General features: G+C 48.7%; 1 protein-coding gene across 2 annotated transcripts; it reads right to left on the bottom strand.

The window, feature by feature from the left end:
- Positions 1 to 5,347: 5,347 nt before the first annotated feature.
- Positions 5,348 to 12,458, bottom strand: Rnf7 (ring finger protein 7). 2 transcript variants are annotated; one of them, XM_070005544.1, is made up of 3 exons: positions 12,182 to 12,458; positions 7,684 to 7,731; positions 5,348 to 6,229 (listed from the first exon to the last, which is right to left on the bottom strand). In XM_070005544.1, the coding sequence occupies exons 1-3, from the start codon at positions 12,354 to 12,356 to the stop codon at positions 6,111 to 6,113; spliced, it is 342 nt and encodes a 113-aa protein (XP_069861645.1). In that variant the 5' UTR covers positions 12,357 to 12,458; the 3' UTR covers positions 5,348 to 6,110. The 2 variants fall into 2 exon arrangements, with proteins under 2 accessions (XP_069861645.1, XP_069861646.1); XM_070005545.1 differs by having other exon boundaries at positions 12,189 to 12,458.
- Positions 12,459 to 13,077: the final 619 nt, after the last annotated feature.

Below are 13,077 nucleotides of genomic sequence, written 5' to 3'. Positions count from 1 at the left end.
CATTATCTCCAAACTAATCAGCAAAAAGCTAGGCTGGAGGCATGTCTCAAGGGGAAGAACACCAGCCATGAGTAATCAAGCTGAATGAACACAAGGCCCTGAGTTCAAGTTCTATAATTGACTACATACATAATAAACAGAAAGATGCCATTTCAGAGATGAAATAACCTCTAACCTCTTTCCCAACGCTTTTTTTTTTTTTTTTTTTTGGCTGTGGAGCCTGAACTCTGGGCCTGGGAGCTGTCCCTCAGCTCTTCAGCTCAAGGCTAGCACTCTCCCACTTAAGTCACAGCACCACTTCCAGTTTTTTCTGTTTATGTGGTGCTGAGGAATCGAACCCAGGGTCTCATGCATGCAAGGCAAGCGCTCTACCACTGAGCCACCTTCCCAGCCACTTTCCCAACTCTTAAGTCTCAGAAAATCAAGCGATTATAGCAGTGACTACCGTGTATCAGTTCATTGGTTTTGTTGTTTCATGCATGGCACTGGGGATTTAACCCCAGCCTCACCTCACACATGCTAAGGGTGAGTTCTACCACTGGGCTACACTGCCAGCCCATTACTGTTCATACTATTTGTGGCTGATAAAATAGGTTTACTTAGCCAACATCTGTTCTCAATTATTTCTTCTTTTCTTTCCCGGCTTTTCCCCTTTTCTCTTCTTCAGCCAGGAAGCCCAAAGTTCTCCCAGTGAATTGGCCATGTGACACTGCTCTACCCAATGAGCTGGACTCGACGATGGTAGGGAGGGCCTCTCCCAAGTCAAAAAATGTTCTCTTGTCCTTCCCTGATCCCCAAGAACGTAAACATGAGGCCTGATCTGGACCTGGGAAGGGGGCACAGACCAAGTCAAGAGCAGGAAGCAGAGCCTGGCTCCTCAGTGCAACTCTGCCTCAGGGGCCAGCCCGGCCTGCCTGCCCTGGACTTCTTATTGCATTGTAGGAGACAGTCAGGCCCCATCTGTGGGAGCTGGTGGAGTGAAGTTTGCTGAGAGATTTGCAGCCAAGCCCAGATGATTGACAAGATGGGAACTGTTCTGAGGCTGCCCATTAAGCCTCCCCTGAGCCTGTCTTCTCAAGGAGCTCTGAGTACTGAGACACAATTATACTTCTACCTAAGCAGAAGGGCTTTACATTCCCGCTGTGTCAAACCTTCTGGGAGCCGCGGTATAACACAGACGTAAGATAGGGTTAACCTGCTCCAGTGTTGTTTTAGCAGTTATAGAAATGCTAGGCAAGCACTCCACCATTTGAGCCATGCCTTCAGCCCTCTGGGCTTTATTATTCAGATGGGTTTCACTTTTTCCCACCAATTTTATCTCCATGTCTCCCGGCCTCCCCGCCCCTTCCTCCATGGGGCTTGAACTCTGGGCCTGGGCACTGTCCCTGAGCTCTTCTGCTCAAGGCTAGCACTCTGCCACTAGAGCCACAGTGCCACTTCTGGTTTTCTAGTGGTTTATTGGAGATAAACCAATAGAGCTGGGCGCTGGTGGCTCACGCCTGTAATCCTAGCTACTCAGGAGGCTGAGATCTGAGGATCATAGTTCATAGTCAGCCTGGACTTAAAAGTCCTTGAGATTCTGGTCTTCAATTAACCACCAAAAAGCTGGAAATAGAGCTGTGGCTCAAGTGGTAGAGCACCAGCCTGGAGTGAAAAAGCCCAGCAAGAACATCAAGCCCCCACAAGCCATTATATAATGAAGGCGAGAAGCTGGGAAGTGACAGGGCTTTCTATGTATCATGCACAATTCCAGAGGTTCAAAGTCAGGAATTGGATCTTTGTAGCCATTTTACAAGGTAGGTGAGAATGCCGTTCCTGTGTTTGTTGAAGAGAAGTCAAGGGTTTGGAGCACGATCACCCAGGCCGATCCAACACTGCAGCTCCCCTGGGAGGCACAGCGGCTGTGCCCACCAGCTAAAGGCTGCTGGCAGCCAACCAGGACTTGGGGATTCTGTTCCAGCCACGGTCTCAGGGTTAAGCACATAGCCAGAGAGATCATTGGGCCTAAGCTTGCTCGCTCCTGCTCTCAAGAGTTATGCAAATGAAAATTGCCGGTTGCATTAAAACCATAAAGATAACCCCAAATCAAGTGGTCAGAGCATCTACCCTTAAATGCCTATCTGTAAAATTTCAATTACATCTTTCGACAAAGATGGAAAGTCTTCAATTAGAACAAGAGGTCAACAGTGACCAAACCTTTTCTTAATGTAAAATCTGAAAATCATGTTGAGTGAATGGTTAGAAAAATACAATAGGTGAGTCACAAAGGCCCCAGCATTGTTTATGGGAACTCCTGTGTGCTATGTGTAATCTAAGTAAGCTGACGAGTTAGCCTTTCTTAATCTTCCTTCTCTCTCTTGCTGTATGGACAAGTTTTCAAATAGGAAATCCTATTTGTGAATAGGTGATGCTAAGGTAGAAAAAGGTGTTTATAGTAATCTGATCTACAAGTTTCCTTCTTTTTACCTGTAGTGCTTGTCACTGAATCCAACAGAAACATAGGGTCCAAGGCTAACTTCTGTGTTGGAATCCAGAACTGACTGAACACCAGGCCTAGAACACTATGAACACAACTTGGGTGCGCAGCTGAGCTGGTATCACTCCTAGGGCAGCTTTGTGCCCATCCCCCGTCCTCTGCCCTCACATGCTGGTGTGTAACATAAGTAGGGCTTTGTTCGGAGGCCGCTTGGAGCTTTGCTGGGAGGGAGGGGCGGGGATCAAAGCATCACCATCGACCTTATTCATCCAGGCTGACACACTGGCCTCAGGAACGCACATTTGCACTGCAAGGCCAAGGATTTGCTTCTCATTTTTCTGGATGGAACCTTCTGGAAAGGTCAAAAAGCTTCTGCAAGAGTACCATACAAATGGATGAAACATGTGAGAAGCATCATTTGTTCTGGTTGAAATAATATAAAACTTGCAGAGAAAATAAGAAGTCACAGAAACGAACCCCAAATTTTCCCTAACAGAGGGCGGGGAGGGCTTGTGCTTTAAAGGGTACACGTGTTCACCTGGCCACCATGGATGCTGCGCTCAGCAAACAGGCCTGGGCATTTGGGTATCTTCGTTGCTTAGTTTGTACTGTCTCCACATTCCTGCGTGTACTGTGCTCACCAGCAAATGCTGCTTCTCAAGTGTGTGACTCCCTTGAGTCACATCCCTTGTTGATGTCGCCGGTGCACCTGGCCTCAATGGTAGAACCCCCGTGCGCGGGCGGTCCACAGATGGCCTCTCAGAATGGGGGTGGGGGCTGGGGGTGGCCATGGGCTTATCTGAAATGAATGTGGCCCTTTGTCAGCCCGAGGCACATGGGAAGGTTGTAAGGGCACAGAACAGGCCTTACCCCAGTCTTTCTCATCCAGGGCACTTAGGCATTTGTGACACTGATAGTCATTGAAGAGACTTTCAAGGAAAACGCATCACCTTTGCATTCTTGTTATTTCCCCCCCTCAAGTTGCATTCTTGTTATTTCCCCCTCTCAAGTTTTAGAGCTTCTCATGTGAGCTGGTAAAAGCTGTTGAAGCAGCATGTGAGCTTCTATGCTCCAGGGCTTTTGTATTCTTCCTCTTGTGTGGTCCATCGCTTCCAGGTGCCGTTTTACCTGAGTCAGGTTCTGAAGTTCTTCCAGATAAAGACTAAAGGGCTGGGTGGCCTCCAAAGATGGAGCACTCACACCTACCCCCAGGACTGACCTCCTTTATGGTTAAAACATGTGCCGAGCTACCTTCTGAGTTTTCCTAAGTAATGGTTTGCAGGAAGTTCCCTCTATGGGCCAGAAAGTATTTCCAGAAATATAAACCATAACGGAATCTTTTTTTCTTGTTGGTCATGGGGCTTGAACTCAGGGCTGGGCGCTGCCCCTGAGCTTTTTCAGCTCAAGGCTAGTGCTCTACCACTTTGAGCCACCACAGCTCACCTTCCCATAGTGGAATCTTCTTTATAGGTAGTTAATATGATTGGGTAGAGCGGTGCAGGCCAGCACTGGGGAGGCTGAGGCAGGAGACTGGAATTACGAATCAGCTGAGCTACAGGAGACCTTGCCACAAACAGTTATGTAGTTGAGTATACAAATTCTTCCCCTTTATTTTGTGCCTTCCGAGTAGCTAAGATTACAGGAGTGAGCCACCAGCACCTGGTTCAATTTTTTCCCATTTGTTTTCTATTATATTTTAAAACATTCTGACATGAATCGACATTCCTTAGATTTAAAAACACTCAGAGTGCCCTTATCTCTCTTTGGGAGGGCTGGGGGGAGGGCACAGAAATGGAAGGACAAAGGGCGAATGAATGCAGCAGTGGTACTCACTAGACACTGTGTTGAAAATGAGCCTCACGGGGGCTGGGAAGGTGGCTCAGTGGCAGAGTGCTTGCCTTGCATGCATGAGGCCCTGGGTTCGATTCCTCAGCACCACATAAGCAGAAAAAGCCAGAAGTGGCGCTGTGGCTCAAGTGGTAGGGCGCTAGCCTTGAGCTGAAGAGCCGAGGGACAGCGCCCAGACCTAGAGCTCAAGCCCAGGACTGGCAAAAAAAAAAAGAAAAAAAGAAAATGAGCCTCACTTGTGGCTGGGTGTGAGGGGGAAAACTGGGTGAGTGCGAGGGAAGACACTGTCCGAAAATAAATGTCTTCATTGTCTGACCTATGCAATGGCAACCCCTCTGTAGAGCACCTTATAAACAGTAACAACTGAAGAAGACTCAGATTGGCAAACTGAATTTGTTGAGTTTCGTACTGTGGACTTCAGAACAGTTTTTTTTTTTTTTGGTCCAGTCGTGGGGCCTGAACTATGGGCCTGGGCGCTGTCCCTCAGCTCTCCAGCTCAAGGCTAGCGCTCTACCACTTGAGCCACAGCACCACTTTCGGCTTTTTGCTTATGTGGTGCTGAGGAATCGAACCCAGGGCCTCAGGCATGCAAGACAAGCGCTCTACCACTGAGCCACCTTCCCAGCCCCCAGAACAGTTTTTAAATGCTGTCCACAAAGCCGGGCGCTGGTGGCTCACGCCTGTAATCCTAGCTACTCAGGAGGCTGAGATCTGAGGATCGCTGTTCAAAGCCAGCCCGGGCAAGAAAGACCATGAGACTCCTATCTCCAATAAACCACCAGAAAACCGGAAGTGGCGCTGTAGCTCAAGTGGTAGAGCGCTCGCCTTGAGCTGAAGAGCTGAGGGACAGCGCCCAGGCCCAGAGTTCAAGCCCCACGGCCGACCAAAAAAAAAAAAAAATGCTGTCCACAATTTGTCCCCTGGTGTATGTGCATAAAAGTGAAGTCTTTCCTCACACATTTATATTTCCTACAATAAATGTCAAGTCTGCCACAGAAGAAAGAGCATATCAAGTTCTTCACATTATTTGACAAATTAGTTTATTAGGTTTAAGGCTGAACATGAAATTCTAACAATGCAAAATAAACTGAATAAACCGTTTATTAAAACACCATGTAATAAACGTTTGGCCAGTGCTCCTGGGGAAACATTGCCCTTCATTAATACTTTGCCTAAAATCCGCACCACCCTGAGCAGCCCCAGATGGTCGTCTGTTGACGGTCAGCAGGCCCTGGCTCTCTCAAGTCAGGACGCTCAAAGGCAATCCCAATCCCAGCCTTTTAGGGCGAAACTACAGTTATTTTCCCTGTTCACTGGCCCAAAGGTAAAATTCTCACATCAAATACACGTGTCATGGTTTCCCTTTCCCAACCAAAAATACACATTAGGAACAAGCTGAGAACATCGGCGGGCTTTTCACCACACCTTTTCGATTCTTTTTCTGCGTGTTGGACCGCAGTGTGGGCAGTGCTCTGGGAGCAGAGGCTCCCTTAACACCCGCACGGTGGAAGTCGTCAGGGTCCTTCCGTTTGCACTTCTCAGCCACGCGTGACACACAGAGGTAGGAAAGAGCATCTTTAATAAATTATCTTCTTAATGGTAGAGAACATATGAAACTAAGCCAACAGAATGCTAAATCGCACCTTCGACGAGTCCCGAAGGTCCATAGACCCGAGGTGTTGTGCGTGAAGAGCAGAGGCTCTGGAGGGCCTGGCCTCCACCCTGCCCTGAGCAGCAGCCATCTGCAGGGGCTGCCAACACTGCCCGGGACCGGTTGGCTGCACTCTCACTTGCCGATTCTCTGGACCACCCAGTCCTGCTGGCACAGAGGGCAGCGATTGTTCTGTTTCACCCACAGGGACATGCAGCAGTTGTGGAAGGAGTGGTTGCACTCTCCCCAGACCACTGAGAAAGAAAGAAGAGCAGGGGACAGGACAGCAAGTTAAATCACTATGCTCAAAAACACAGCCTATGTTACAGCGTGAAGATAGATGGTTAAGTGTGTCAAAATAAAAATCCCCATCAACAAAACACACAAAACTCACATGCGTAAGTTACAGTTAAGAAACAGGTTCCTGGGGAAAGAGGGGAGATGGATTCCCCATCCTGTTAGAGAATCTATGGGTGGCAAGGCCCAGAACTAAATGGCTTAAGTCTTCCCAAGCACAGACATAAAAGGACTGTAGGCAGCTTTGGGTTTGACTTTATTGATTTTATTTACCAAGACAGCGCGCATCTTACGTGCTCTCAGTTCAGTGGTTGTTATAAAGAGATGGCAAGCTTGTAAACGCTATCAGCTATACTTCTGATCCTGAGCTCTAGTCTGACGGCCATAGGCAGGGACAATATACACAGCTAACAAAGACACTGCAAAGGGGGCAGGCTGGAGAGAAGTTCCTCTCACAATTCTCCATTCCTTTTTTAAAATAAAATAAAAATAAAATAAACAAGCAACATTAAGAGCCATTGAAAGCAATCAACAATGCAAACTGAATGTCACTGCCCACTGAGCTAGATGACAAGGGAGCCAGATGAAATGAGACAGAAAGCACTTCTGGTGGAGGTGGAGGCGGGCGGAGGAGGCAGGAGGGAAGGGAAGCAGCCAAGTCCCTCGGGAGGGCGAAGCAGGACCCGCCATGGCTGCCCTGCTCTCCCTCTGCCTAAGAGGTCAGGAGGGCTGCCGTCCCCGCCCATCCCCACTGCTTTGTCTGCCAGTGCTAAGGAGGTCTCAGTTGGCTAGCTTAGAAAAATGAGACAGAGAGAAAGACACACTGGAAGAAACTCCACAGCACTTCAAAAAGCAACCCAAAAATGACCACCACAACAACTAGGACGCGAAAACCTTTCAACTGCTGGAAGTATGGAGCCAAAGGCAATTTTTGTAGTTAATCTAAGACTATAAAAAGAATTTATAGATTTCAACACACAAACCACACTCTTTAAAAGAAAGCCCGAGGCCTGGAATTTTTTCTCCCTTAGTTAAAAAGTTAATTACTCCATCATAAAAACACTGAAAACTGAAATGCTTTAGTGGAGTCTAAACTGACCTGTACCATAGCCCAAATCCAAATGTTATTTCGGCAAATTCCTTGTTTTATAATTTCCTTAATAGGAGGTAATCTGATTAGCAAAATGCTTCCTATGGCCAGTGTGGGAGATGCAAGCAGCTCCTAATTACAGCACTACAGGAACTCACAGACTCAGTCAAGGCCTTTCAAGAACCAACCTTTTATGCAGATAATAGGCCACTCACTGCTTTTCAGTTTATTTTTGTGTACTGATAGAGTCAACCTTAACTGCACATTGAAACATCCCACCCTGAGCTCGGGTTGAAAAGCAAGTCAGCCATTAGAACATACCGACACAGTCCTCTTGTTTGTTTTCCGCTTGACATCTGAGACAGGCATCTAAAAGCAAACAAACAGCCTTTCTCATTCTCTTGAGTAGAATGCAATTTCTAAAATCCAGACAGACCATTCAAAGTCAAACACAAGCCCTGAGGGTTGTAGAGGAAAATAAAAGATGCCTGGGATTGATTTCTCATCTGAAAATAACTATTTCAAGAGAAATAGAGGCACAAGGCATTCTACTAAGTTACTTATGACCAAGAGCAATTTCCCAAGGACACTATCTTCACAATTTCAGATGAGCAGATGGCTTGGCAATATTGTACCCTCACTTACTAGGTGAGCTCACCTCTATGCCCATACTGCCCGCCTCAGGGGTAGATGGTCTTCCAGATACCCATTTAAATAAGTTACACTCATGTGCTGAAGAAAATCTAGAAGATAATCTTCAAGTCTACGGGAAGGTGTATTCACCACATACCTTCTTATTTTTTTAGCTATGTGATCATATAATCTACATAAAAGTTAAATCAAGAAAATTTTCTACTTCTTTCGTAAGCAAATTTTCTTGAGGCATTCTTACTTACTGGCATAAGTACCATATACATTCGTGAGAGCTTTGCAAATATGCAAACTCCAGGTACCCCAGAATACTAAGCTTTTTCTAAGAACCTACTCTCTTTACCAGTTAAGTCTGAGTGAGCCTCAGGCATGTCTAATAAGCAAAGTATTTTCACCAATTACCTGGAAGTAGAAAGTAGGGCTGGGAAGCTAAGGGTGTTGAATGTTTCTGAAGTCCATTATGTAGTATAATTTGCCCCCCCCCTTTTTTTTTTTTTTGCAGGAGGGGGGTATTTTAGGGACCAAGAAAATATCTTTATTCACTGGCTCCAAGAGGAATCAATGTTGGGTAAAAAGAAGCTCAAACTGACAGGACAAAAATATTTTTTTTTTTAGCATAAATAGAGAAAATAGGTGGGTAAACATAGCAACAGTGGAGTTAGCAAATAGCAACGCTGGTTTCTGTGCAGGCATCTGCTTGCTCCTCTTGCAAGCTGTGACCCTTAAAACAACATGGCCACCTTGACTCCAGCCACCGGCGCTCCATGGTGTGGATGAAAACAGCCATTCTGAACTGCCCTAATCCCTCAGTGTGGACTTGCATGTACAGGGGACAGCAATCTGAGCGTGACCACCTCTCATGGGACCATTAGCAAAGAGGAAGCAGGACAAGTTTCAGAAAAAGTTCTGGTTATTTATCTTTGTGCTATTACTGGGGCTTGAAATCAGGGCCTGGATACTTACACTGAGTTTTTTTATTAAGAGAGGCATGAGCCATGGGTGCTCACAAGAATAAAAAACTTCACTACTATTTCTAATATCTAAAGCAGCTTATTTCTAAGGAGTACAACAACAGTAACGCCTTTCAGAATGATGCTAGGTGGGAAGTTTCCTTCTGTGTCACCTGACCACTAACATTTATCTCATAAAGTACTGTACACAGGTCCTGAATATTGTTCTAAACCCAAAGTACAGTTGCTGTACATATTCTAGATTCATCTTGCTATAGCTGAATCTCTCCTATAATTAGAAGGTTAATGAGTCATTTTTAGCCCATACTTTGACCTACTTTAAATAGCTCAGTAATGTTTGTTGCAAAATTTCAATATTATTTTAGGTTTTTCCATTTCCAGTTACTATTTACAATTCTCTCCCTCAATGGAGAAAATAGCTTTTCAAGAGAGTAATCCTTTTAAAATGGCCTGTTGGGTACATTCTTTTAAAAACAGAAATGAGCTACCAGTTTAGCTTCCTTTAAACTAAGCAAGATACAGAAGATAAAATTTTTCTAAGAACAAAAAGATAAAAGCCTTAAAAATGACTCCCAAAGGCAATCATGCTATTCAGTATACACTATGTGAAAAATGACCTATGTAACTTTTAGGCAGGGATGGGAGGGGAAAAACCGTGAAGGAAAGGCTGACACCCGCCAAGGAAAGGCATGCACTTATTACCTCACTGATGAAATGCTAATCCCTTTGTGCAACACCTTAATAACAACAATAAAATTATATTAAAAAATGATGGGGGGGGGAGATGGGAAGAGATGGGAAGGGGAAACAAAGGAGGAGGTAACAATGCTTGATAAGAAATGTACTAATTACCTTGCCCATGTAATTGTAACCCCTCTGTAAGGTATTTTCACAATAAAAAAAAAATTAAAAAACAGGGCTGGGAAGGTGGCTCAGTGGTAAGAGCGCTTGCCTTGCATGCATGAGGCCCTGGGTTCGATTCCTCAGCACCACATAAGCAAAAAGAAAAAAGTCAGAAGTGGCGCTGTGGCTCAAGTGGTAGAGCGCTAGCCTTGAGCTGAAGAGCTGAGGGACAGGGCCCAGGCCCTGAGTTCAGGCCCCACCACCGGACCCCCCCCCCAAAAAAAATTAAAAAACAATGACTCCCACACTAGAAATTGCCACTCTAATTCATAGTAGGGATAGAATTGTAGACAATCTAGATACATGGCGGGGAAAAAGTGTAGTGGGTATAATATACTTGAAGAAAAGTAAGTGAATGGTGTCCACAACCAAGGTCTTTCAAGCTAAGAATACAAGTTTGTCTAAGAATAAGAAATTACTGAGGCTGGGAAGGTGACTCAGTGGTAGAGCGCTAGCCTTGCATGCACGAGGCCCTGGGTTCGATTCCTCAGCACCACATAAGAAAAAAGCCAGGGCTGGGAAGGTGGCTCAGTGGTAGAACTCTTGCCTTGCATGCATGAGGCCCTGGGTTTGATTCCTCAGCACCATATAAGCAGAAAAAGCCGGAAGTGGCGCTGTGGCTCAAGTGGTAGGGTGCTAGCCTTGAGCTGAAGAGCTGAGGGACAGTGCCAAGGCCCAGAGTTCAAGCCCCACGACTAACAAAAAAAAAAGAAAAAAGCCAGAAGTGGCGCTGTGGCTCAAGTGGTAGAGCGCTAGCCTTGAGCTGAAGAGCTGAGGGACAGTGCCCAGGCCCAGAGTTCAGGCCCCACAACCAGACCAAAACAAAACAAATTACCCAAAAAAGAAATGCACTTATGTAACTGTAACCCCTCTGTACATCACCGTTATAATAACTTAAAAAAAAAAACAAAACAGCAACAGGGGTTGTGAATGTGGCTTAGTGGTAGAGTGCTTGCCCATGCATGAAGCTCTGGGTTCAACTCCTTAGCTCTATATAAACGGAAAAAGCTGGAAGTGGTGCTGTGGCTCAAGTGGTAGCGTGCCAGCCTTGAGCAAAAGAAGCTCAGGGACAGTGCCCAGGCCCTGAGTTCAAGCCTCAGGACAACAAAAACAAAAACCAGCAACAAAGAAAAAAATTTGAATACTGTTGTTAGAACTCTTTAAAACAACCCTTATGAGTGAGACAAAGGAATACAAGCTGAGAAATCTCTTGATTTCGACACGCTTAACATCTCATTCCTCAAGAAGAAACGAGTGATTCTCTTCCAAGTTTCTCCTTTTTCAGGGCAGGCTAAAAAACGTTCAAACTAGGAAAACAGTAGCTTCTTCAATGATCCTCAAGACTAGGCCCTCTCTATGTGATTTTATAGGCTTTAGTTAAAAGTACAATGCAATGCGTGTGGCTGCCTGAGCAGCAGCTTCACTAGATAGACCCCATCCCCTCCCTCCCAGCCCCCTCAAAAACAAAACCAAAAACAAAACAAAACAAAACAAAAAAACAAAGAAATAAACAAAAAGCAAAAAGCATGGCCCAGTGGGCAGAACGCCAGTCTACCAACTGCGAGGTCCAAGTGTTCGAACACCAGTAGTGCCCAAACCAAAAGACACAACTTGGATGTAAATGGCAGATGGCTTTCAAGGTAGCAAGACAGCCTTGAGCATACAAAACCCGCGGGGACTGCGCTGAACTTGAACTTTTTCCCCCCGCTTTTTAAGTAAACTTTGTTTTGTGTTTCTCACGCTTATCGGTCCTGCGAGGCCCTGAGGACGTCTCGGTGGAAGAGGAAGAGTCCGGAGCAGCCGCCACCGGTGGGTGACCATTACCAACTGCCGGGTCCTGCTGGGTGGCGGCCCGCCCGGGCCTCTGTGGTCCATCACCACCTTCTACCGCGCCACCATTTGGAGCCTGGGCAACGGCCCTGCGTCCCCGGGCCCTCCTCCCCGGCGTGGGCCCGCGGAGGCCGCCCGCCGCCGCGGCCTGGCGTACGAGGCTTCCCCGGCCCCTGGGCCCCGCCGCCGCGGCCTGGCGTACGAGGCTTCCCCGGCCCCTGGGCCCCGCCGCCGCGGCCTGGCGTACGAGGCTTCCCCGGCCCCTGGGCCCCGCGTCGGCCCGCGGCCTGGCGTACGAGGCTTCCCCGGCTCCTGGGCCCTGCGTCCCGGGGCCCTCTCGGGCGTCCGCGGCCTGGCGTACGAGGCTTCCCCGGCCCCTGGGCCCCGCGTCGGCCCGCGGCCTGGCGTACGAGGCTTCCCCGGCCCCTGCGCCTCGCCGCCGCGGCCTGGCGCACAGCGCTTACCCATCACCTGGACCCTGCAGATGGCGCACGTATCGCACTCCACGTCCCAGCTCCACATGGCCACCGCGTTCCACTTCTTCAGGGAGAACATCTTGTCGCCCCCGGACTTGGAGCCTGCGCTCCCGGAGTGAGAGGACAGGGCGCAGGACTCCTCGCCGTCCTCCACGTCGGCCATGGCGACGGCGCGGAGCCGGCGACGAGGTCGTTGGGCCGCCGGGAGGCGGGTGACGAGTATGGCGGCTCCGTGGGGCCGCGCGACGGGCCACAGCGCCGCCCGCAGGCCGTCGCCCCGGCCGAACGCGGGCGCGCCCCGCCCCCGCGCCAGCCCAGCCTCGCCGGGATTGGCTGGCGTGGGGGAGTGACGTCACGGGCGTCAGCGTGCGCGGGGCGGGGTCGCGGCCCGGGCGGCCGGCCGGGGGCCGGAGGCTTCCGGCGATCGCACCCGCCCGGGCACGCGGCCGAGGTGGTGGAAGTAGAACCGTGGGCCGGGCCGGCCCGTGGCTCGGGTCCGGGATCCTAGCCGGGGTTTGGAGCAAGTCCGGGGGACTTGTACCTCCACGGAACGGGCAAAAGGCCGGTGGTGGAGCCTGGGGCGGAGGAGCCACGGCCGGGCCCGGCACCGGGTGTGGGGGGGTGGGCGGGGGGGGTGCAGGCGGGATGCGGGACGGCCGGGCCCTGGGGAGGTTGAGGGGCGCTACCTGGCACCCGTGGAGGGCAGCGACCCGAGGACGTGCCCCCTGTACTGTCAGTGCATGCTGATGAGAATCATTAAAAAGAAAAACCTGATGCTGACAAGAGAGAGAGAGAGAAGGGGGAGGGGAAAAAAAGCACCCTGCTAACCTGTGCCTTTTGTCTCTGAACAGCAAATGTAAACGTGCACAGCTTGTGCTTGGTAT

The sequence above is a fragment of the Dipodomys merriami genome, unplaced genomic scaffold, assembly GCF_024711535.1.
Source record: "Dipodomys merriami isolate MVZ:Mamm:240054 unplaced genomic scaffold, mDipMer1.0.p SCAF_68, whole genome shotgun sequence".
Classification (NCBI taxonomy): domain Eukaryota; kingdom Metazoa; phylum Chordata; class Mammalia; order Rodentia; family Heteromyidae; genus Dipodomys; species Dipodomys merriami.
This window is presented reverse-complemented; position numbering and strand designations above follow the sequence as displayed.